This window comes from Capricornis sumatraensis, chromosome 17 (assembly GCF_032405125.1).
Source record: "Capricornis sumatraensis isolate serow.1 chromosome 17, serow.2, whole genome shotgun sequence".
Lineage (NCBI taxonomy): Eukaryota > Metazoa > Chordata > Mammalia > Artiodactyla > Bovidae > Capricornis > Capricornis sumatraensis.
In genome coordinates this window covers 52,108,984-52,132,908 of record NC_091085.1, presented here as the reverse complement: position 1 = coordinate 52,132,908, position 23,925 = coordinate 52,108,984, and the positions used below count along the sequence as shown (strand labels likewise).

Below are 23,925 nucleotides of genomic sequence, written 5' to 3'. Positions count from 1 at the left end.
TTTAGATGGCAATTTCCCCTTCCTCCCCACCACCAGGGCAGGCGGTTCTGCTCACTTCCATCCCCTGACCACAAGGTTGGTTCAGGGCTGGGCACATGGTCCACAGCATCCAATGAGAGATGGCCTCCGGACTGTGGCTTGACAGTCAGTCTGCTGGGTTTGCTAAACTGCCTTTGCTGCCGTTTGGAGAAATGTTGCCTGAGGATGAAGCCAACACAGAGATGGAAAAAGAAACCGTATTCTGATCACGTCTTTGTGCAACTTGATCCAGCCCTGCCTGACGTCAGTGTGCTCCGAAATGCCCCAGTTTACTGAGCCTATAGATTTCCTTTCCCTGACCAGAGCCAGTGTGAGCTAGGTTTTCGCCACTAGCACTTGAGCAAAGTTGGGGGGTATGCCTGTGAATGGTCAGGGAAGGGTCCTTGCTGAACCTGATCTCAGCAGATCAATATAATGGTCTTCTGAGCAGGTGCAGAGTCTCCATGCTCCAGAACAGGCCACTGAGGCTCTGAGAGTAAGGGTGAGGGTTGGCGGGGAGTAGGATAAGCAAGACCTTCCCAGAGGGAGCCAGTAGGGAGGGGACTCTGCCCTGAAACCCAGACCACACTTCAGTGGAGGGGCCACCGCTCCCCTCACACTGGGGGACGTGGGTTCAGAAGTGCCTGGGCCTCTAGAACTGGACCACAATCGACAGCTGGAGCTGAGAGTGGGGTGGGGCGTGGGAGGGGAGAGGTTGTAGGAATTGTAACTGAGGTGTAGGAATATTTGCATTGGAACCTTGGCCCCCACATGCCCTGGGGATCCTTTGATCCTTTGGCTCTGTGACCTCCCACAAGTTGGTTTATTCCTCTGAGGCCTCAGTTTCCTCATTTGAAAAATGGAATGATAGTTTCTATCTCGAAGGATGTTGTGAGAAGTAAACGGGTATATACGGTAGGCGATTAACTAGTGCACGGCACACACTAACCTCTCAGCAGACTTCAGCTATTAACATTGCCCTCCCCACATCCTCAATAAGCGTAACCCCGGGTCTTCGCTGACCCCTAGTAGCTCCCAGACCCCACCAGAGTCGGTCCCACCGCCCCAGCTCTCATTCCAGCCCCTCCCAAGATTCCCCCCGCCCCAGTTTCACCGCAACCCGGCTCCTCCCCCTCGCCCACCCCCCGACCCCCTCTCGGTGCCCACCCCTACGCCGACCCCTCCCACTCTCGCACCTCGCGCCTCACCCGACCCCCACCGCTCAAGCCCACCCAGCCCCCACCTCCTTTCTACCACGGTGCAAAGGCTCCCCCAAGCGTTCGCCGGGCGCGCTGCGGCTGCCGCTCCGGGTCCCCACCAGTGACCGCGAATTCGTGCTCAGCTCGAGGTCCACGTTCGCGCGGTCTGAAGGGAGAGGACGGGTCCGTCCCCCGGCGGGCGGCCCCGAGCTCCGGACTCTGTGCTCCCGCCAGCAGGCCTCCGCTTCCCCCGGGGCCGTCTGGAGACACTTGAGAAGTGCCTTCCTTCGGGCCGCCACAGCCAAGGTCCCCGTGTGGATTCGCCAGGCGGGGGCGTGCGCGGAATCTGAGCATCCTCTCGGGGGCGCGGGACGCGGACCCTTTAAGGAGGGGCGGGGCGAGCGCCGCCGGCGGCGGTCATTAGCATATATTAGCATGTCCCGCCCCGCCGCTGGGAGGCGGCGCTGGGCTCAGTCGGGCCGGGAGCCGGGCGCGGGCGCGGGGCGCACGGGTGCGGGGGGACTGCTGCCGCTGCGCCGCCCGCCCTTTGAGCGCGATGCTGCGCCGCGCTGCCCGGGGACCCGGCCCGCCGTTCCCCCGGGCCGGGGTCCCGCCGCTGCCGCTGCTGCTGTTCGCGCTGGCCGCTCGTGGGGGCTACGCGGCGCCCGCGCCCCACGCGGAGGACCTCAGCCTGGGAGTGGTGAGTGTGCGGCCGGGAGGCGGGCTCCCGCGGCCCGGGAAGACCCCATCAGGGCGCCTGCGGGAACCCGGACGCCCTGGACCCATTTCCTGGGCGGGAAAGCTGAGGCTGGGTCGTAGGCTGTGTCTGACGCGCGCCCACCCGGCTCTGGGAGAGGCGCGCTGGGTCCCTCCTGGGCTGCGTGCGCCGGGAGCCCGCCGCAGTCGCAGGAACCCTCGGAGGTTGGCGGCTTACCTGGCCGAAGCCCTGTCCCCGACTACGTGCAGCCCCAAAGAGGCCCCTGAGGCGGATGGGACAGCAGAGCTGGGCATCCCGCGTGCGTTCCCAGTGGGAGTGGCGGGGGTGGGAGGTGCGCACCCACAACAGAGAAAAGGACGGAGCTGCGGAGTGTGGGCGCCCCGGAAAGCTGGTGGTTTCGAGTTTGCTCCGTTGAGGATGTTGAGGAACAAGGGAACCGACCCCCAGCCCTCCACTAAGCATGGACCTTGGCCCTATTTCCTGTTCCCTTCCACCCCCAGGACGGCCAGCCTTGCCTTGCCACCCTTGTCCTCGTCCTGAACCTGATGAGGTGCCCCCCACAATTCGCAGGCTCGGATGTAGCCCCACCACCTTATCCTGCGCTTCCCCCCGCCCAGTATCAGCTGTGTCCCACTGGCTTGGAAACCATACCGAGGGGCTGCGCAGTGGCCTCTTCCCACGTCCCCTCCCCTGTTCAGTCCGCCAGGCTTGGAGCCTCCTCCTTGGGACTTGGAAGATTTAGATCACACTTTATGAGTCTCCACCCCCAAGCCCGAGGAGGCCAGGTGTGGGCACAAGGGGGCTGATGGATTAAGCAGATTCCTTCTGAGGCTTCCACCCTGCAGTTGCCCTCACTTGGGCTCCCTGCCTCTGCACCTGGCCCTCGGTAGTCTCCTAGAAGGATGCTGGCAGGGCTCCGCTCCCAGGCTATTAGCATTCTCGAGCTCCAGGTGGATTTCAGGCCAGTGCAAGCATTTGGGGGGCATCCACAGCCCCGTGGTTGGCAGGACTTGGCCACAGGTTCTGGGTGAGGAACAGTCTCTGGCCGCCCCCACCCAGCTGCCCTGGCCCCCCTGCAGTCATCTGGGAGGGCACAGCCACAGTCCCTGCTGGCTGCACTCGAGGGACCCCCAGAGCCGCTTCCTCCCAGCCAAACTGCTCTGAAATTCGGGTGCCTTTACCCACCTCTGGGGCTTGGGGTGTCCTGAATCCCCTCTTGGGGTGCAGGCTCTGAGGGCATCAAATCTCTAGGTCTGGGCTGGGTGGCAGTAGAACCAGGCTCTTCAGGCCCCCACCATCAGGACATGGAGCTCCTGGCCCAGTCAAGTTCATTCATCAGACCCAGTGCTGTTGTGAAGCTTCTCGATGCCCACCCGGAGGGAGCGGGTCAGATACATTCCTCCCGGTTTGCACCTCCATGCCTCCTCCTCTGTCTGCCCCTCTGGGTTCCCCGACACCAGGGGGTCCCCCGGGCCCACACCCTGTGGGAGGCACTAGGCAGGGGATGTGGCCCCTTAGTCTGGAGCCCCAGAGACTGCAGGGCCTTGGCATCTGACCCAGCCGATAAAGAGCAGAGGTTGCTGCCCTTGCCAGGAGAGACCCCCACCAGGGGAAGGCCAGGTCTCTTCCAGGCTGGTGTGGGAGAAACCTTCCTGCATTCTGCCCCCAATTTGCGGGCAGAGGGCGGTCTCTGGTGGTCTTCCAGGGAATGACACCTCAGTGCATCAGACCCAGAGGTGCAGGAAGACCAGCAGGGATTTGCAAGGAGGAGGGGGGACCTCCTTTCTACCCACCCTCTGCAGACCGCCCCCAGGGGCCCACTGACTCTGTATATTCAGGTCTAGGGCTGCCAGTGAAGAGAAGGGCCCCTTTGTAAGTGTGACCCAGCTTCTGCCAGACAGAGCCGTGCCCAGCGGGTCTCTCAAGCACTGGCTGCCCCCGGGAGGGGCTCCCTGGCCCAGCCGCCGCTGGAGCATCAGAGGAAAACAAAGCACCGGATTGAGGCCCGCTGCGCCGGCCCAACAGCAGGCTTTCAGGCCGCGGTGGAGCGGGACAAAAGAGCCCCATGCCCTCCTGGGGTTGTCGGCTGAGCCGCAAGTCCTTCTGGGCCCGTTTTCATTATTTTGTTTCTGAGTAAGTAATATCCACGGCAAAATGTTCAGGCCATACAGAAGGGTCCGCGGGGGCGATCGTCTCCCTCGTTTCCTAAGGATTCTTCCAGAGGTTGTCTGGGCATATAAAAGGGCATGGGGCCTCAGCCCCTTATTTCTATGGATGACAACCTGCTGTCCACTGCTGTCTGCCCTGCTGTTTTCACTTCCCAGTCTGTCTTGGGGAACGGTCGGTATTGGAACATCTTTATCTGCCTGGTTCTTTCTGTCCACCCATCGCATTTCACTGCAAGGATGTGACTGACATCCGTTAGCCAGACCCCGGCCCGGACGTGCAGGCTGTTCCTAATATTTCACCGTAGTCAGGAGCGGCCAGAACGCCCAGTCACTGCAGCGTGAGTATGTGAGGGGCTCAGCCCTGCGGGAGCCTGGTGACAGGCATGCACGGAACATGTTGCTAGCTGACAGATTTGCCGGCCAGTACTCTGAAGTTTGGGCTTCCCTGGTGGCTCAGTGGTAAAGAATCCGGCTGCCAATGCAGGCAACGCAGTTTTGATCCCTGGGTTGGGAAGATCCCCCGAAGAAGGAAATGACAACCCACTCCAGTATCCTTGCCTGGAAAATCTCATGGACAAAAGAGGAGCCTGGCAGGCTACAGTCCACGGGGTTGCAGAGTCAGACATGACTTAGCAACTGAGCACACACCTCTAAAGTTTGTTCTCAGGTTTCTATCCCAGCAACAAAGTCTTTGAGCTCTTGTGCCTCCTACCATGCGTGTTAGCAGTTCTTTTGGTTCTCTATGGTTTGTGGCTGAGAACGTGTGAGGGTGGCCGAGAATCACCAGGGCCCTCCCTCGGTGGCCCAGGGGGCTGGGCAGGGGCTGGAACACCTGTGAGCACCTGTACCCCTGCAGGGGTGGGGAGGGGGTGACGGGTGGCCATCACCCTGGCCTCAGCCAGTGGCCTCTGGGTCCCTGCTTCTCAGTACCAGCACCCAGGCAAGCCTGTGGGCGCTTGGTGTGCTCAAAATCCGCGTCAGACCTGGTTTGGAGCCAGAAATATTCCTCTTGGTGCAGTCAGAGAACCCAACCCAAGGGAACAGGGGCAGTCTCCCTGAGCGGCAGGGGGAGAGCCTCAGCTCCCAGGTCTCCCGCCCACCCCTCCAGAGCTTGAATTTAAGTGTGAAGGCCTTGGGATCCCCTCCCCATTCCCACCCTGCAGGCATGTTGTCAACAACTGAGTTCATTTCCTGGACACTCATTGCCCTGGGCATCTGAATGACTGAGAAGTCTTTGTGGCACTTTCGTGGGGGCCCATGTGGTGTGGGCACAACCACGCTGGACGCCTGTGGTCTGAGCCCTGGGAGTGTGGACTCACTAAACAGGCCGGTGACCAGCCTGGCCGCTGAGGAAGTGTCATTGCTCTTTCAAGAGCTCTGGAACCAGCCTCTGGGCGAGGGTCCCAGGCTGCTGCCTACCAGTCTCGGGGGAATCTGTGCTGTGCCTCAGTCTCCTTATCTGTAAAATGGGGCCATGAGAACAGAACAGTTGGGATATTACCTGACTGATGCCCCTGAATCACTCACCACAGAGTCTTGTGGGAAGTAAGCTGCCTTCACACACTGAGGGAGAGTGGAAACGGGGAAGGCTGGGGAGCAGTTAGGGGATCACCGGGGTGCTCTCCAATGCGGTGCCTTCCTGAGGGTTTCCGAGGGTGCTCTGAGCACACCACATGGTTTTTGCTTCTTGGTTAATGGTGGCTCAGAGCTTCAGGTGAGACACTCCAGGTGCAGTCTGTGCTGTGCACGTGAAGGGTGACAGATGCGTGTGTCACACACTAGCTCAGCCCTCTGGGTCCCTTCCAGACACCATCCTGCTCTCAGGAGGTAAGGACAGTCATCTGGGCAGGATGCCAACCCCACTTCCCCTCCTTACCTGGCCCACTCGTCCACTTCTCCACCCTCTCTTCTCTCTGTACCCCAGTCCCACCAACTCCTTTCTGTTTCCTGAACTTCCCACACTGGTTCCAACCACGGGGCCTTTGCACTGGCTGTTCCTACTGCTGTGAATTTTTATCTTGGCTCATCACCTAGCCAGCTCCTTCTCATCTTTCAGGGCTCTGCCCAACGCCACCCCACCAATCAGCCATTTAAGGAGCCCCTCCACGCTGTCTCATTTCTATCAGCACAGGGTTCCTGGAAATAGGCCCTGAAGCTAGAGAGCCTGGGTCCCCATCCCAGCTCTGTCCTGTGCTGTGTGACTGTGGGCAAGTGTCCTGACCTCTCTGCCCCTGTTTCCTCATCTGTAAAATGGGCATAATAATGGCCCCTACCTATAAAATCATTGCAGCAGTTCTTTATTGAGCACCTGCTGTGTGCCAAACGTGGATTGAACCCCACGAACCGCACACCCCTGTCCTCACAATTTCCCCCTATAGCTGCTGTGAACATAACTCAATAATCATTGGCCATTAGGATCGCTTATCATAGTTATCACCGTGACACCTATTTTTCACATGGTTAGTGCTGGTCTTTCCTGTGAGACCGTCTCTCCTGGGTTGACAGCAGGGTGGGATCTCCCCAGGTCTTCACCGTGCCCCAGCACCTGGCACAGGGAGCCCTCAATGAGGGTGTCCAATGGATGGATGGACTGTCCAAGGCGGGGCCTGGGAGCATTCCCCTGGGGAAGATGCTGGGATGAGGGATCATCCCAACCACAAGCAGCCCCCGGAGGAATTCCCACCCTGCTGGGGAGCCCCCAGGTCCTTTCTCTCTGGGTCTTTATTGGCTGGACATCCAAGGAGGTCACACACAGACTCGAGCCAGAGCCACACCATGTGACCGCAGGCCATTTCTGCAGCTGCACCTAGGCGGGTGGTGTGTGGGTGGCAGATGAATGGGTGAAGGTCAGACGTGGCAGCACTCAGTGGGTGCTGAGGGTCTGTTATTATTTGGGTCTGGGGGCAGGTGCTCTAAAGCCGCTGCCCACCCTCCTCCATTGTCCCTGATGGGTGGCGGTGTCTGCACTGCCCTGGCCTGTTTCCTTGTTGGTGCCCTGGGACCAATGACAGCCACTCTGCATACCCCCACGAGGCCAGCGGAGTCCAGTCAGTGACGGAGTACAAAGTGGGTGGCGGACAGTTCAGCCATCTGTCCCCATGGTCCCCACTGGCCCCAGGCCCCTCACAGCCCATCAGACGGGTGTCCTGGGGTCAGCTTGCTTCACTCCAGTCCCACTGCTGTCACGCAGGGCAAACCCTTCTGCGCCTCCATTTCCCCACCTGAAAATGGGGCAACAGTGGCCAGGCCAGGGCTGGGGGAGGACCTAAGGAGGCACTGCACACAGTAAATGCCTCTTGTTTACTGGCACCATCCACATGCATTACAGCAAGGCCTTCCCTCACCCTCCAGTCTAGCCACGTGGCAGGTTGGTTTACCGAGTCCCCTGGGAGCTGGCGCTAGGGCCGTGGGTTGAAGGCTGACCTGCTGGGTGGAGGGACTGCTTAGGACATGAGGCTCAAACACGAGGCCTCTTTGTGGGGGCCATGGCCCACTTGCCTGTGACTCTGATGAGGTCAGGAGGGAGTTTTGTGGTGTGTGCGTGAAACATCGTTAGCACTGTGAACAGATACACATTGTGTCAACCAGTGATAAACAATACGGAGAAAAATAAAACCAAACAGGCGGGGGCTGGGGGGGTTGGGAAAGCCTTGGGAAGGGTGATAGGTGACTTCGTCTGGTTTGTGGGAGGGGCCAACACCCCACCCCCTGCCAGTGCCTTGAGTAGAGCACGAACATCTCTGGGCCTCAGTTTCCCCATCTGCAGTAATGGCTCAGCTCACGGGGGTCCTGGCAGGGAGGAGAAAGAGAGCACGTCCTTGGCTGTTAGGAATTACCGATGATGAGGTGGCCCCTGCAAGTTTGGGGCTCCCCCTCCTTCCCTTCCCCCACTCCTCTTGGCCTTCTGGAAAGTTCACCCTCTGCCCACACAGCCTGGTTGCCCTGGAGACACAGTCGCCGTGGTGACAGAGGGAGGACCGGTGGGTGAGCACAGGAAGGGGCTGGCCCAGGCGACCCACAGGCTCTGTAGGTATTAGAGGACAAGGGGCGGGACTGGAGACAGCTGGCTGGACAGGAGGTCTGGGCCCCCAGCCCAGGGGCTGATGTTCCAGGGGCACTACCGTGGAAGGGGGCAGGAAGAGGGGCTGCAGTGGCTCCAGGGGAGGCCTAGGCAGGGCGTTTGGCAGCCTTTGCCCTGTGCACGGACCTCAGCTCTGAGGTTGAGTTCTCAGCCTGGTTCCCCTCTGATGTCCCAGCCTGTACTAACTACCAGGAAAAAAAATTAAACCCTGGCCATTCGGGAATTTTTGTCTCCCCAGAAGATCGGGATGAGCTGGCAAGTTGAGAGGGAGAGAGACAGAGAAATGAGTTTTTAGACATCCCCTCCCTCCCTGGGCTCCAGAGCTGTTCCTTTCCAGCAGCGATGGGGGCTTCTTGTATGGACATGTGTTTCCACTGAACAGGGCAGAACAGGATGGCTCAGGGCTGAGCTGGGGTCCCCATGGGCTCTTCAGGACCAGCAGCCTCCCCCTAAACTTACCAGAGATTTGTCCTGTTGTCAGACAGCTCCTGAGGACTTCTCCCCCAGTGCCCCCCACCCCCTCCAATGGCCCCCACCGCCCGCCAACCCCCTTGAGCTGAGGGTTGTTCCCAGCCCCCATTCTAGCTAGTCCAAGAATTAATGCAGAAGCCCACCAGCTCTGTGGGGGCCAAGGGGAGGAGGTGAGGTGAGGGTGTGAAGAGAGGGGACAGGCTTTGTGATGGGGGAGTGGCTGCACTGGGGGCAGGTGGGACAGCTGAGCCCAAGCCTGTGGGGAGGGGGAGGATGGGGCCCCTCCCTCCCACCAGCCCCCCAGATCCCATCAGCATGCTCTCATGCTCTTGCAGCCAGCAGGGGCCACAAACGGCAGTGCTCCGGAGCCTGGGCAGGTACCAGCAGCTGCTGATCATGGCCCAAGCAGTGCCTGTCCCAGGGCAGCACATGCCCCAGTCCTGCCCTTGATCCTTAAGTGGGCACAGAGACCAGCCACTTGGACCTGCAGCTAAAATCTCCCGCTCTGCAACGTTCGCAAACAATTCCAAACCATTTGAAGAACTCTTGAGGCCTGAAGTCTAAAAATGTGCATGGCCTCCCAGCAAGGCTGGCAAGACCAGAGGAAGCGACTCCTTTGTAACCCCCGTGGAGCCCTGGGAGGGCTGGGAGCGGGGGGCTGCTTGGGTCAGACACCCAGCTGTTCTCCCAACCTATAGTGTGACAGTTGGGAGGAGGGTGGTCCTCCCAGGGTGTCTCAGCCCCAGCCTGCCCAAAGCAACTGGCCTGAGTGGGGAAAGGCTCTCACTTGAGTAGATCATTACCTGGCAGGGGAAATGGGGCCAGCATCCTCACCTAGCATCATGTGCTATCTAAGGAAACTCTGGAGGACTTCCTGGAGGAGGCAGCCTCGTGGTGCTGAACAGCCCCCAGCTCTTTAGCTCAGGCCTGCAGTGTTAACAAAAAGCTGCAAAATGTGTGTGTGTTTTCTGACTTACTTTCAGAAGGAAAATGGCAGAATCAAGATTTTAAAATATCTTTAAAAATTGCCCCCAAAAATGTGTAGCCACAAATACACATCTGTCTTTTTTTTTTTTATAATTTTTATTGGAATATAGTTGATTTGGGCTTCCCAGATGGTACTAGTGGTAAAGAACCTGCCTGCCAATACAGGAGATGTGAGAGAGGCAGGTTTGATCCCTGGGTTGGGAAGATCTCCCAGAGGAGGGCATGGCAGCCCACTCCAGTATTCTTGCCTAGAGAATCCCATAGACAGAGGAGCCTGGCGGGCTACAGTCCATAGGGTCACACAGAGTTGGACACAGCTGAAGCAACTTAGCATGCACACATGCCCGTAGTTGACTTACAGTGTTGTGTTAGTTTCTGTTGTATAGCTATGTGAATAAAAATTCATATCTGAAACATGAAATGCTCTCGGGCGTTTCCAGGGCCCAGTGATTAGCCCTGAGACTCGCTCAGTAAACCTTGTTGATAACTGATGGGATACATTTTTAAAATAATTGTATTATTTATGTATTTACTTTTGGCTGTACTGGGTCTTCGTTGCTGTGCGAGCTTTCCTCTGGGAGCGCTGAGTGGGGGCTTCTCTCTAGTTGCCGTGCACGGGCTTCTCATTGCGGTGCCGCCTCTTGTTGCAGAGCCGGGGCTCTGGAGTGCGTGGCCTTCGGTACTTGTGCCATGTGGGCTCAGTAGTAGTGGCACACAGGCTTCATTGCTCCACAGCATGTGGGATCCTCCCAGATCAGGGATCAAACCCGAGTCTGCTGCGTTGGCAGGCAGACTCTTTACCACTGAGCTACCAGGAAAGCCCCTGGGCTGCATTTTAATGTGTTTGAAGTGATGTGAAGGGAAGTCCTCCCAAAAGAAGGGTGCTCAGGGGTGCGGAGGCGCCAGCACCTCAGAGGGCAGAGCCCAGAGTGGAGATTGAGCCTTTCTGCCTGCTCGTCTGAGCACAGGATGTCACTCGGGTGTGTCCACTGGGAGCACCCTGTGGTTGCTGTTCACTGTCCTGCCTGACAGCCTAATAGGGGCTCCCAGACCTGAGAGGGGTCCCCTGTGTCCCCCACTTGGGCACATTCTTGGAGGCCCCCAGAAGTTAGGGAGGAAGTCAAGGAACAGAGAGAACCCCAGCAAGGATTCAGTGTTTCCTAGAAAGCAAGGGTGGGGAGTGAGGGGGGAATCCGGCTGGTTCTCTACAGGTGTATGCAAATCGTTGAGGACACTCCTGGTCAGTTGAGGCTCCTAGGCATTCCCAGAGGATGGACCCCCTCCCACTAAGCACCTGCCAGGCCCCTGGAGGTAGTGGGCATAAGGAGTCAATAGGCAGGAGCTATGTACTCACCAGCTTCCTGGAGGCCCTATAAGTAGTGTAAATGAATAGAGCAGAAAAAGAAAAAGGAGACCTGAGAGTCAGTACCTCTCTTGAAGCCTGACCTGGAAGGGAGTGGAGCTCAGAGAATCGCCAGAACCCTGCCTTCCAGCCACCCACGGGTCTTCCCCAGACTGGCTGGTGAGCCTGCCCCCTGGCACTGCGTCCACGTGGCTGAGTGCTTTGCACGGGGTTGTCACCCAGCTTAGGAAGTGGGCGCCTGCACCATTTGCCTTGGAAGAAACAGCAGCCCCCCAGGGGGTCCCCATGGATGGGATCGGTGCCTCCCTTTCCCCCCAGATGGTAAAGGTGACTGGGCCAGGGAAGGGGGCTCTATATGTGCCCGTGGCGTAAAGGGTTGCGCCCGTTCCTGCTTCCTGCTTGGCTCGGGGGTTCCCCCAGGGCGCTTTGCAGAGACCCATCCCCTGACAACCAGCACACACATGCTTTATGTGGAGGGTGCTGTTTCAGATGCTGACCTGAGGCTTTCCACGTTCCAACTCATCCTCACTTCCCAGGTGAGGAAACGGCCTAGAGAGGGCACTGACTTGCCTCAGTTGCACAGTGAGGAGGGGGCTAGGTAGGATCTGAACCCAGGCAGCCTGGCTCTTAACTCCTGTGTGTGTGCAGCACATGACCAGATTCTTAAAACCGGTTTCTGAGCCCATTGCCCTTCTCAGCGTGGGTTTCAGAACTGCTGCCTCACTGCCAGCTCAAGGCCTGAATTTGACACTCATGATGTTAAATAAATAACCTTTTAAAAATTTCAATTTTGTAAGTGTCCCTTGGGCATTTTGCTGTCGCAGGAGGAGGGTGGTGGGGCAGGCTTCCATGAACAGTTGTACAAGTTGTGCACTGCTGAAGCCCATCCCATCTAAAGGGCATTGAGTTTATCAAGACACTTCTGCAGACTCCTGTAAAGAAATTTAAGGAAGGAGCAAGAGACACCCTGTGGGCTAGTGGGCAGGGGCTGGAGTGTTGAGCTGGGCTGGGAAAGGTGTGCCCCTTACAGCGATTGGGCCCCGGGCCATGGCTCTTCAGGTGGCTGAATCCCCCCCTCTACCGCCCCTCACTCTGCTCTCTGCCCACAGGAGTGGTTGAGCAGGTTTGGCTATCTGCCCCCAGCGGACCCCGAAACAGGACAGCTGCAGACACCAGAGGAGCTATCCAAGGCCATCGTGGCCATGCAGCGGTTCGGAGGCCTGGAGGCCACTGGCGTCCTAGGTCAGTCCTCGGGGTTCAGTGGGAGATGGGTGCCAACCTGGCTTCTCCCAAGTACCCCTGCAGCCCACCTTGCTGTTCAGGGACGGGGGGGAGGATTCTCACTGCCTGGGGGCCCTCCATCATCCCCCTCTCCTCCCCATCACCATCCCCAGTGTGCACACGCCAGTGGGTGAGTGTGCCAGCTGCACCCAGACCCCATTTTCACACTTACAGTGGGATCTCAAACTCCATGCCATGGGCCAGGCAGACCAGGTGTGGGAGTGAGTTCTGGCCACCCAGGCCCCAGTTAAGCCTTGCCCCATCAGGGATGGGGGGCAGCCCTGTGCTGTCAAAACTCCCCACTTTCCAAGGGAAACCAGAAATCTGGGGTGTTTATGCAATGCCCCACTTTTTACATTTTGACAACAAATTCCAATTTTGTAAAGACTCTCAGCAAGGCTGGCCGATCGAAACATGTCTGTCCCCAGACACGTGTGTCACAGACAGAGCCATTGGGCTGTGTGTCCTGTGAGAGGCAAGAAGCGCTGGCAACGGTCCCAGTTGGGGTTGTGCCCCCTCCAGTTGCTCGGGGCCCCTGCCGTACATTAGTAAATGCTTGGGCAGCCCCCACCCTGTTCGTGGACACACCCCTGGCAGTGGGGCCTGATGCAGCTGGAGACCCAGGCCTCATCCCCCCAGTCCTGGGGCAGGGAGCCAAGGGGATTGGACTGGGGCTTGGAGCCCGTTCTCAGGGAGCTGCTGGGAATGCCCGGTTGGGGGTGAGTGTGCACAGGGCTGGACTCCTGACCTCTGCCTGCCCACCCACCCTGCAGATGAGGCCACCCTGGCGCTGATGAAAACTCCTCGATGTTCCCTCCCTGACCTCCCGGCCGCAGCCCCTGCTCGAAAGAGACGCCAGGCTCCAGCCCTGACCAAGTGGAACAAGAGGAACCTGTCGTGGAGGTGGGCAGGGCTTTCCTGGGGCCTGGGTATCACAAGGGCAGCCAAAATGAGCACTTGCAAACCAAGGCTGAAGAGACAGGATTTTGTCCTCTTGCTTCTGGAGATCAGAAACCCAAGATCCAGGGGTGGCAGGGACCCCTTGGAGGCTGTGAGGGAGAGTCCAGCCTGGCCTCTATCCAGATGCTGCGGGCAGCTCTGGGTCCATGGCTCCAATCCCTGCTTCCGTCTCCACACGGCCTCCTTTGATGTCTGTGTCCCCTTCTGTCCCTTATAAGGACACTCACTGGATACAGAAAGTGAAGGTATTAGTCGCTCAGTCATGGCCGACTCTTCGCAACCCCATGGACTGTAGCCCACCAGGCTCCTCTGTCCATGGGATTCTCCAGGCAAGAATACTGGAGTGGGTTGCCATGCCCTTCTCCAGGAGTTCTTCCTAGTCCAGGGATCGAACCCAGGTATCCCATATTGCAGGCAGATCCTTTACCGTCTGAGCCACCAGGCCGCCCTAATCCTAGATGACCTCATCTCCATCCTTGTCCCAATGACACCTGCAAATCCCATTTCCAAATCAGGTCCCCGGTGCCCCACTCGAGGCAGAATGTTCCCAGGAGTGCACTGCAGCCTGGGCGGGGGCGCTGGGCCTGTCCCTGCGGCCTGACCCCGGGCTCTGACCCCACCCACCCCAGGGTCCGCACTTTCCCACGGGATTCGCCCCTGGGCCGCGACACAGTGCGGGCACTCATGCACTACGCACTCAAAGTCTGGAGCGACATCACTCCCCTGAACTTCCACGAGGTGGCCGGCAGCGCCGCCGACATCCAGATCGACTTCTCCACGGCTGACCACAACGACCGCTACCCCTTCGACGGCCCGGGTGGCACAGTGGCCCACGCCTTCTTCCCGGGCGACCACCACACCGCAGGGGACACCCACTTTGACGACGATGAGGCTTGGACATTCCGCTCCTCAGGTGTGTCCAGGGCAGCCCCAGGGACCCTGCATCACCCCCCCAACCCCCAATTGACCCACGATGGTGTAGGGAGTCACACCAGTGCCCCAGCACTGGAAACCGCCATGGCCTCCCCCTGAGCCATGCCCCGCCCCCAGCCTAAAGCCGTGGGCACCTGTCCAACTCGGGAGGACAGCGCTGTGGTCCTCGCCCAGGCTGATCTCACCAGCTGTCTCTGGCACAGGCAGCCCACCTGGCTAACCCTGGCTGGGATGTGACTATGTGAGCCCAGCTTGTCCTCATCCTGGTCTCCACTTCCAAGATGGAATGGGAACTTGCAAGGCCTTGGCAGGCCTGGGCACATCATCACTTCTGCTAAGTCCCACTGGCCAAAGAAGTTGCAGGCGCCCAGGTTCGAGGCGGGAGGAGGACCACGTGGCACAGGGCATGACCACAGACGGGGAGGTAGGACCCTTGAGAGGGTGGTCTCTATATCAGGCTGAGGAGCCCATCCCAGCTGGAGGAACCAGCAGGGACCCCATGGAAGCTGCAGGTTCTATGCCATGATGGGACCTAGGAAATCTGTTCAACTCTGTGGGGTTCAAGGAGCTTACAGTGACCCCTGAAACTTGGCTCCTGGTGGCCTGCAAAGCCTGAAGTATTTAACATGTAGCCTTTACAGTTTGCCAGCCTTACTGTGAGTGGCACATGTGGGGTGGAGAGACCAAGAGACCTCAGGGCCTAAGACACCCCTGAAGATCCCATCGGGCCTCCACAGAACCCCTCTGTCCAGGACTGGGGCCTCCTCCACAGCCATCCTGGCGGGCCCATCACATCCCACCCCACAGGTCCCGTCCCGGTGGCCCAGCAGGAGCTGGCAGCCCCTCCCCTGACTCACCAGCTCCTGTGTCCCCAGATGCCCACGGCATGGACCTGTTTGCGGTGGCTGTCCACGAGTTTGGCCACGCCATCGGGCTGAGCCACGTGGCAGCCACTCGCTCCATCATGCAGCCGTACTACCAGGGCCCGGTGGGTGACCCGCTGCGCTACGGGCTCCCCTACGAGGACAGGGTGCGCGTCTGGCAGCTGTACGGTGAGCCCTCCCCCCGAGAGCCAGCACCGGTCACCCGGGGATGGGGACAGCAATGCTGAGGACCCCCAGAGCCCGGAACCCCATGGAGGAGGGCTGGTGCTCTCTTCGCTGTGTGCCCAGCATCCAGGACCTGCACATGCTGGCTGCCCCTCAGTATGTGTGGAATGAATAAACAGGTGATTTCTGTCACCAGGGGCTTTTCACAGAGCTTGTCTCAGAGCCCCCGGGCAAGATCCCACGTTCAACCCCCAGGGGGTTTCAAGTTGTGACAGCTGACATTGATGGTGACCCAGGGCCCCCGCAAAGCACTTATATGTACTAAGTCATCCAGTCTTTACAAGCTGTGAAGTCCATACTGCACCCCTACTTAGAGATGGGAGAGCTAAGCCAGGACTGGCCCAGAGCCAGGGGTCACCTCAGGAAATGTGGCCGAAGGAAGCCGGTCCTGGGAGCTGACAGGAGCCTGGGGGTGGGGCAGTGATGGACCCTCCCCCATATACCTCCCCATCTTCACACTGGGACCCCTCACCCCCACCCACAGCAGCCAAAGCAATTCCCTTAAAGCCTGGGGTGGAGCCTCTCACCTGGGTGGGGGGAGGTCAGCCTCACTTTATGCCCCGTTGCAGCCCCTCCCCTGCTTCACTGTTGCCTTTGACGTCTATGGACTTTTTTCCTTGAATTCATTTATTTTTTAATTGCAGGATAATTGCTTTGTGATATTGGTTTCATTTCTGCCATACATCAACATGGGTTAGCCATGGGTGCACCTCTGTCCCCTCCCTCTTGAACCTCCCTCCCTAACTGTAGTAAAATTTGCCATTTTTACCACTTCAGAGCAAACCATTCAGGGACATTCGGCACATTAACGGTGTTGTTCAAGCATCATTTCTATCCACTTCTAGAACTTTTTCATCCCCCCACCCCACCTCCTGCTCCTGCTTCCCCCATTAGCAGTCTCTGCCCAGCCCCTGGCAAATCCTCAGCTCCGTTCTGTCTCCATGGATTTGCCTCTCTGGACAGTTCACATAAATGGAATCCTGCAATGTGTGGCCTTTTGTGTCTGGCTGCTTTCACTTAGCGCGTGTTTTCAAGGGTCATCCCCATCATAGCATGCATCAGGAATTCCCTCCTTTTGACGGCTGAATAATTTTATTTATGCATTCTTCCGGTGATGGACATTGGGGTTGTTTCCACCTTTTGGCCATGATGAATAATGTTGCTGTGCACATTCATGTGCAACTTTTTGTTTAAATTCTTGTTTTCTGAAACACTTGTTTAAGTCATCAAGGCACCCATGCCTTCTGCTCATGCGTCTCGATGCTCAGGCTTGGGTGGGGGGTGGGCATCTCCCCTGTCCTGCTCACCACCACAGTCCAGCTCCTGACTCAGTGCAGGCGCAGCACTTGATTCCATCCTGGCAGCTCCAGAAAGGGTGGTGGGGTCTACAGGGAGGCGGGCATGCCAGGTTCAATGCAGCCTCCTTGTCTCCACAGGCGTGCGGGAGTCGGTGTCCCCCACGGCTCAGCCGGACACCCCAGAGCCTGAGGAGCCACCCCTCCTGCCAGAGCCCCCTGACAATCGGCCCAGCACCCCGTAAGCCATGGGCCCCCGTCTCCACTCTGCAGCCAGCACCACCCTCAGCAGTGGCTTAGAGTCCTGAGCTCCAGGGTCATCTGGGCCTGCTGAACCCTGAGAAATAGTTTCTTTTCTTATGAACAGAACTGGAGGTGTTGCAGGAAGGGGGACCCCTTCCAGGGCCCAAGAGTGGGCTCGTGTCTAACACCTGGAAATGAACTGTCTGAGGAGACACACGTGCTGGCAAAGCAAGAGACCGTATTGGGAAGGGGAGCCTGGGCAGAGAGCAGGAGGGCCAGGGAACCCAGGAGAACGCCTCTGCCGCATGGCTCCCAGTCTCGGGTTTTATGGTCCTGGGGTTAGTTTCCAGCTTGTCTTTGGTCAATCATTCTGACTCAGATTCCTTCCTGGTGGCGCATGCATTGCTCAGCCATAATGGATGCCAGTGAGAAGGGTCTTGGGAAGTGGTAGGACACATGGGATCACCTTTTGACCTTTTCCGAACTCTTCCTGTTGGTGGTGGCTCATTAGTTCCGTGTTCCTTACAGGGACCTCCTGTCATAAACTAACTCACACAGATGGTTACTGTGGTGCCTGGGCAGGGTGGGCGGTTTCGGTCAGTGTGCTCCCCCTAACAGAAGGGACAACTAACCACCAGCCCAGAACTGTGCAGAGGCGTTACTTTCAAACCCACGATTTCCTCTCCCCCTTTGTCTCAGTCATCTGTCGCTGTATAACAAACAGCCCTGCCTTGTGGCATCAAACCACCACGTCGGTAGGCTCATGGATTCTGTGGGTCAGGAAGTTGGACAGGGCACAGGCGGCTGGTTAGCTCCACAGTGTTGGGAACATCTACTGGGGACTAGAATCCTCTGGGGGCATCTTGACTCGGGTCTGGTGCCTGGGCCGGGCTGACTCAGCTGGGCACTCCTCTGTGGCCTGTGCTGGAGGCTGGACTCCTCGAGTGGGTGTCCCAAGGGAGCGTCTGGAGGGTTGGCAGTGCCAGAGACCAGGCGACAGCTGCCTGTCTTTTAAGGCCCAGCCTCGGATTCGTCTCACTCAGTAGTAAAAACAGCAGCCAGAGCCCACCCACGCTCATCTCCCCCACCCCACCCCCACCCCGATGGAACAAGTGCCACTGAATCTGCAGGGGCCATCCTCATCCACCCCCCACCTCCACCCTCACAGCCTCCCTGCCCGCTTCACGCTCACACGAAACACACAAACAGAAATCTATGTATTTAGGCTTCCATGGTCCGGTTTGGTTTTCCAAGGGTGGAATGTTTTTATGCTTTTCTCACTCAGCTGTCCGTGGTGAATTTCCACTGAGGTCAACAGCTGTTGCTTTATCTTGTGTTGTTATTGTTCTTCCTTGCACTTACTTATTGAATAAGTAACACTCGTCAGTGTACACAGCTCCAGAGGCACAAAGAAGTACCCGCGGTGAAAAGTTAGTCCTCACCGCTGATGGACCAGCCCACTGCCCAGGGCACGCAATTGTTGATGTGCGTGTCCTTCCAGAGATTCTACACGCGTATAAGAACGTTAAGCATGTAGATACACACATGTGAACCGAGTGGGACGCTCGAGTGCTGGTCTGCACCATGCCTCTGGCCGCAGGGCCCGTGGAGGCCTCTGTGTCTGTGAAGACACCTGATTCTCTGAGCTTGAGCTGCTTGATGGTGCTCATGTGCCTGTTTTATTTTTTATTTTATTTATTTTCTTGGCCACACCGCATGGCATATGGGATCTTAGTTCCCCAACCACGGATGGAACCCGGAGCCCTTGCAGTTAGGAAGCACGGATTCCTAACCACTGGACCGCCAGGGAAATCCCCTGCCCTGCCCTGCTTTTTAAGTTCTGGATCGGTGGGCATTTAAGTTCCTGATCTTTTGTCCTCACAAATGATGTTGCTGTGAGTGCTGTCAGTGGGCAGAGCTGCAAGACCCAGAACGAGGGGACCCAGCAAGTATGCTCAGCGTTTCTATAGAAAGCGCCCGGCTGGCTTCTCGATGCTTCTCTGGCAGCATTGAAGGTGCCTGCTGGTGCTCTCTGACGCTCGCTCACCCAGTGATCCATCTTCGCCAACCTGAAGGGCCAGAATAAGACTTGTTTTCACCCACTTTTCTCTCCTGACTAAACTGCTGCGGTCAGTGAGCCTGCAGGCAGTGATGCAGGATGAGGGGGTCCTCAGAGGAGGCTCGTCCTGGTGGCCTTGTGCAGCCCAGCTCCCCAGGGCGGCTCAGCTCAGAGTGGGGCTGCCTCCCTGCCCTGCCCTCTCTCTCTGCCCCCAGGCCCAGGAAGGACGTGCCCCACAGATGCAGCGCCCACTTTGACGCAGTGGCCCAGATCCGCGGTGAGGCCTTCTTCTTCAAAGGTAACCCCCACGGGGTCCAGCGGCCGGTGGACGGAAGAGCGGGTCCCACCCCAGACCGGCCACCTGCAGCCCCACCCCATGTCCCCCAGGCAAGTACTTCTGGCGGCTGACCCGGGACCGCCACCTGGTGTCGCTGCAGCCGGCACAGGTGCACCGTTTCTGGCGGGGCCTGCCACTGCACCTGGACAGCGTGGACGCCGTGTATGAGCGCACCAGTGACCACAAGATCGTCTTCTTCAAAGGTGGGCGGGCCCCTCCCCGGGTGCCTGCCGGGCATCGCTGACCGGGGGGACCGAAGCCCTCACTCTCCAGGACCCCCAAGCTTGCCTCCGCCCAGGAGCACTGGTCCTGTGGATCTAGAGCTCGGCGCAGATAGCAGCTCATTCTTTTGTGCACTCAGCCAGTTTGTATTTATTGAGCACCTGCTGTGTATCCCGCACCTAGGTAGGCACTGCAGGCACACAGTGGGCAAAACAGATATATCCCTGCCCTCACTCTGGGCAGGGGGGGGACACAGTAAGCACCCACAAGTAACGAGGAAGTTAATTTCAGATAGACCTGAGGGAACAGCATTCCAGGCAGAGGGAACTGCAAGCGCAAAAGCCCTGAGGCAGGAACAGTCTTGCTGATTGAAAGACCTTAGAAGAAAGTGGTGAGGCTGGAGCAGAGTGAAGGATGAAGGTTCAGGGGAGGCGATGCAGGTCAGGGTGACGCCTGAGGAGCCGTGGGTGTCAGGCTGGATTTATTCTAAGTGCAGAGAGGAAACTGAGGACCTCCCTGGCCCAGGCCCAGCTCCCCAGTCTCAGTCCAGGGTGACAGGTCCACTGGAGGAGGGGCGTCACTTCACCCTCTAACACTTCCTCTCCTGGGCTGGGCTGGGGAGGCTGTCTCTGTTCCTGGGGAGCATGCTGTCTTTGAGGGGCAAAGGCAGGGTGCCCGCCTGCAGCAGGAGACCAACCCCTGCCAATTCTGTGGGCACTCGGGGCTCTGAGCCTTCCTCCATCTCATAGGCATGGCTGTGCGCACATACAGATGTGTTTTGGGGATCTGTAGCTCCCCAGAGTGAAGCCATCCTGCTGCCCTGATCAGGCCTCTTCAGCCTGGCCTTCCTTGAATGGGGCCCGAGTTCACCTGCTTCACACCCACCCTGGCACCACCACCACCCCCGACAGTGGAATCACTGTCTCCCAACCTGGATGCCTAAGGCGAGCTACAGTCGTGATGGTGGGACCTGCCTGGCATCTTCTAAATAATTTGGATTATTTCTCAGCATTTAAAACTCAGGAAATCCCCGTGAGAAACCATAGCTCTGTCCTGAAATGTAAGACAGTGTGGGCACTTGGGGCCTGTGCATTTGCCTGGCAGAGTCAGCTGCAGCAGGTCGGGCTGCCCTGGCCAGGTCACCCACGCCAGGCGCCCACTTGGAGGAAAAGCTCACAGCCCTTTTCGTTGTTTGTATGGGGCCCTTTCTGCAGCTGTGCCATCCTTTCCTTCAGTGATTTTCAGTCTCTGACGGAGGATATTTTAGAAATTATTTTTAATTGTGGTTAAAAAAAACACAATGTGAAATTTACTATCTTAACCACTTTTAAATGTACAGTTCAGGAGCATTAAATACATTCACCCTGTGTCCAGCCATCACCTCCATCCGTCTCTACAGCTTCTTCATCTTGCAAAGTTAGCTGGAACTCTGTCCCCCATGAACACTACCCCCCATGCCCCTCTCCCAGCCCCTGGCACCCGGCACCTGACTTTCTGTCTCCATGGATTTGATCACTTTAGGGGCCTCGCACAGTGGATCCATACAGGACTTGTCCTTCTGTGATCGGCTCATTTCACTGAGCATAAGGCTCCAAGGTTCATCCATGTTGTAGCATGTGTCAGAAACGCCCTTCTTTTTTTTAAGGCTGAATAAAATTACATTATCCTGGAGGAGGAAATGGCAACCCACCCCCGTATTCTTGCCTGGGAAATCCCATGGACAGCAGAGCCTGGCGGGCTCCAGTCCATGGGGTCCCAGAGCCGGACAGGACTGATTGAATGTTCCATTGTATGGATGGACCACGTTTTGTTTACTGTCTGTTGATGGACACTTGAGTTGCTCTCACCTCTTAGCTGTTGTGAATAACCATGAGTGTACAGACCGCTCTTGGAGAACCTGCTTTCAGTTCCTTTGTGTATATTCCCAGGGGTGGGGTTGCTGGATCCTGTACTAATTCCATGTTTAATTCTTTGAGGAACTGCCAGACTTTTCCACAGCAGCTGCACCATTTTACATTCCCACCAGCAGTGCCCAATTTCCCCACACCCTCAGCTACACTTGTTATTTTCTAGGTGTGGAGGGGGGAGGTTGATAATGGCTGTGCTAGTGAGTGTGAGGCGGTATCTCATCATGTTTGGACACGCGTGTCCCTGGTGATTAGTGATGTCAGAAGCACGTCTTCTCCTGTGCTGCTATCTGACCATCTGATTATTTTCTTTAGAGAACTGTCTACTCTAGGCCTTTATCCGGCCAAGGATTTTTTTATGTTTTGCTTTTTTTTCCCAACTGTTTTCTAAATAACTGGGCTAATTTTTGCTAAACCTGAGCTGGGGTAGGGGTACATGACAACACCTACTCAAACTTATTTCTCACATTCCCACCCTTGTGTGGCAGAATAGCTAACGATGTTTCTAGAGCTCAAAGCCCAGGATATACCCAACAAGCATCTTAATCACACCATTTTTGGAAAGTTGTACAAACATATTTGAAGTTCTTGGTGATTTCTCTGCTTCTGTGTAGTCAGACAAGGCTGCACCCAACCAGGTCCAGTTGGGCCTTGACCCAGTGCCCTCCTGCCCATGAACAAATTCACCCACCTCACCACAGATCTGACTGAACTAGGCCCCGCAGACCAAAATGGCTTCTCCGGGTGGGGGTGGGGACCCCCATCTGTGATGTGGCCGCCTTATCAGACCCCACGTCCTCTGGCTGCTTTGGTGTGGGACCCCATCCCAGCTCACAGCAGGTGCTCGGTGAATCTCAGGGGCGCGCGCACATCGGGGTGTCTGCCCGCGGGAGGAGCAAGGGCTGGGGCCCCCGCCTGGCGGGCTGGGCGAGCCCCGGCCCACGGCTCTTTCTCTCACCCCCCCAGGAGACAGATACTGGGTGTTTAAGGACAATAACGTAGAGGAAGGATACCCGCGGCCTGTCTCGGACTTCGGCCTCCCGTCGGGCGGCGTCGATGCCGCCTTCTCCTGGGCCCACAATGACAAGACTTATTTCTTTAAGGACCAGCTGTACTGGCGCTACGATGAGCACACACGCCGCATGGACCCCGGCCACCCGGCCCAGAGCCCCCCGTGGAGGGGTGTCCCCAGCACGCTCGACGACGCCATGCGCTGGTCCGACGGTGAGCCGGGCAAGGGCGAATCCCTGGCAGCCTCAGCCTCCCCACTTGGGGAGTGGGGATCCAGGGGCACAGGGGTGCGCCTGCCCCGCCTCCTTGGCCACAGACCTCCCCAAGAGCCCCCTGGCCTACTCCTCTGGCGCTTGTTCACCTCTCCCCTCATCCCTTCCTTGCCCCCGTCACCCTTCCAGCCGTGGCATCCTCACCTCTTGCTGCCACACAGACACGTGCGCACGCACGCGCGCAGGCACACACCCCAAGGCCTTTGCACTTGCGGCGCTTCCTCCTGGAACACTTTTCCCCCCGCATACCCACGCGGCTCCTCCTCTACCCACCTCAGTTCTCGCAAACGTCCTTGCAGCGCCCCCCTGCCTGCAGTGAGAAGTACACCACCTTCCTACAAGGGCAGTTCAGTTCAGTCGCTTAATTGTGTCTGACTCTGCAACCCCATGGACTGCAGCACGCCAGACCTCCCTGTTCATCGCCAACTCCCGGAGGTTACTCAAATTCATGTGCATTGAGCCGGTGATGCCATCCAACCATATCATCCTCCGTCATACCCTTTCCTCCTGCCTTCAATCTTTTCCCAGCATCAGGGTCTTTTCAAATGAGTTAGTTCAGGTGGCCAAAGTATTGGAGTTTCAGCTTCAGCATCAGTCCTACAAGGGCAGCTTGTGTTCTATTTTCAAAGCAATGTCCCCAGCATCTAGAAGAGTCTGGTACATACTAGGCTCTCAGTAACTATCCAGTAGGGGAAGGAAAAAAAAAAACAAAACAGGGTTACTTCATTCATGCCCCTGCCTCCAGGTGGCTCCGTGAGCTTTCCCAGGCCCCTTAAGGTTCTGAATGCCCACCAATGAGCTAGCCGGGGGCTGAGAGCAAGACTCTGACTCTCACCTAAGACATTTTGCATCTTCTCTACTGGCCCCGCAGCTCTCCGCTCCCGGTCCTCCTGCTGTCTAGCCTGAATCCCGCGTGCTGCAGCAGCCGGAGCTCAGGTGCCCGCTCTCTTCTCCCTAGGTGCCGCCTATTTCTTCCGCGGCAAGGAGTACTGGAAGGTGCTGGACGGCGAGCTGGAGGTGGCGCCCGGGTACCCACAGTCCACCGCTCGGGACTGGCTGGTCTGCAGAGACCTACCCGCCGACCCCGAGGGCATGGATGGAGAGGCCGGGGCCCACGCGCGGCCGGGACAGCGCGACCATAGCCGCTCGGAGGACGCCTATGAGGTCTGCTCCTGCACCTCCCTCGCTGCCCCTGCCTCGCGGGTCGCGGGCCCACCGCTGGCCGTGCTGCTAAGTTTCCTGTGGACAGCGGCCCAGGCCCCGACGCTGTGACATTCGGTGCTGGCCTTCT

At 57.9% G+C, this 23,925-nt stretch overlaps 1 protein-coding gene across 1 annotated transcript; it reads left to right on the top strand.

Moving 5' to 3' along the window:
- Positions 1-1,773: 1,773 nt before the first annotated feature.
- On the top strand, positions 1,774-23,906 carry MMP17 (matrix metallopeptidase 17). The gene is made up of 10 exons (XM_068989609.1): positions 1,774-1,917; positions 12,115-12,247; positions 13,060-13,189; positions 13,876-14,159; positions 15,055-15,231; positions 16,725-16,824; positions 19,101-19,183; positions 19,273-19,425; positions 22,318-22,575; positions 23,593-23,906. The coding sequence occupies exons 1-10, from the start codon at positions 1,774-1,776 to the stop codon at positions 23,904-23,906; spliced, it is 1,776 nt and encodes a 591-aa protein (XP_068845710.1).
- Positions 23,907-23,925: the final 19 nt, after the last annotated feature.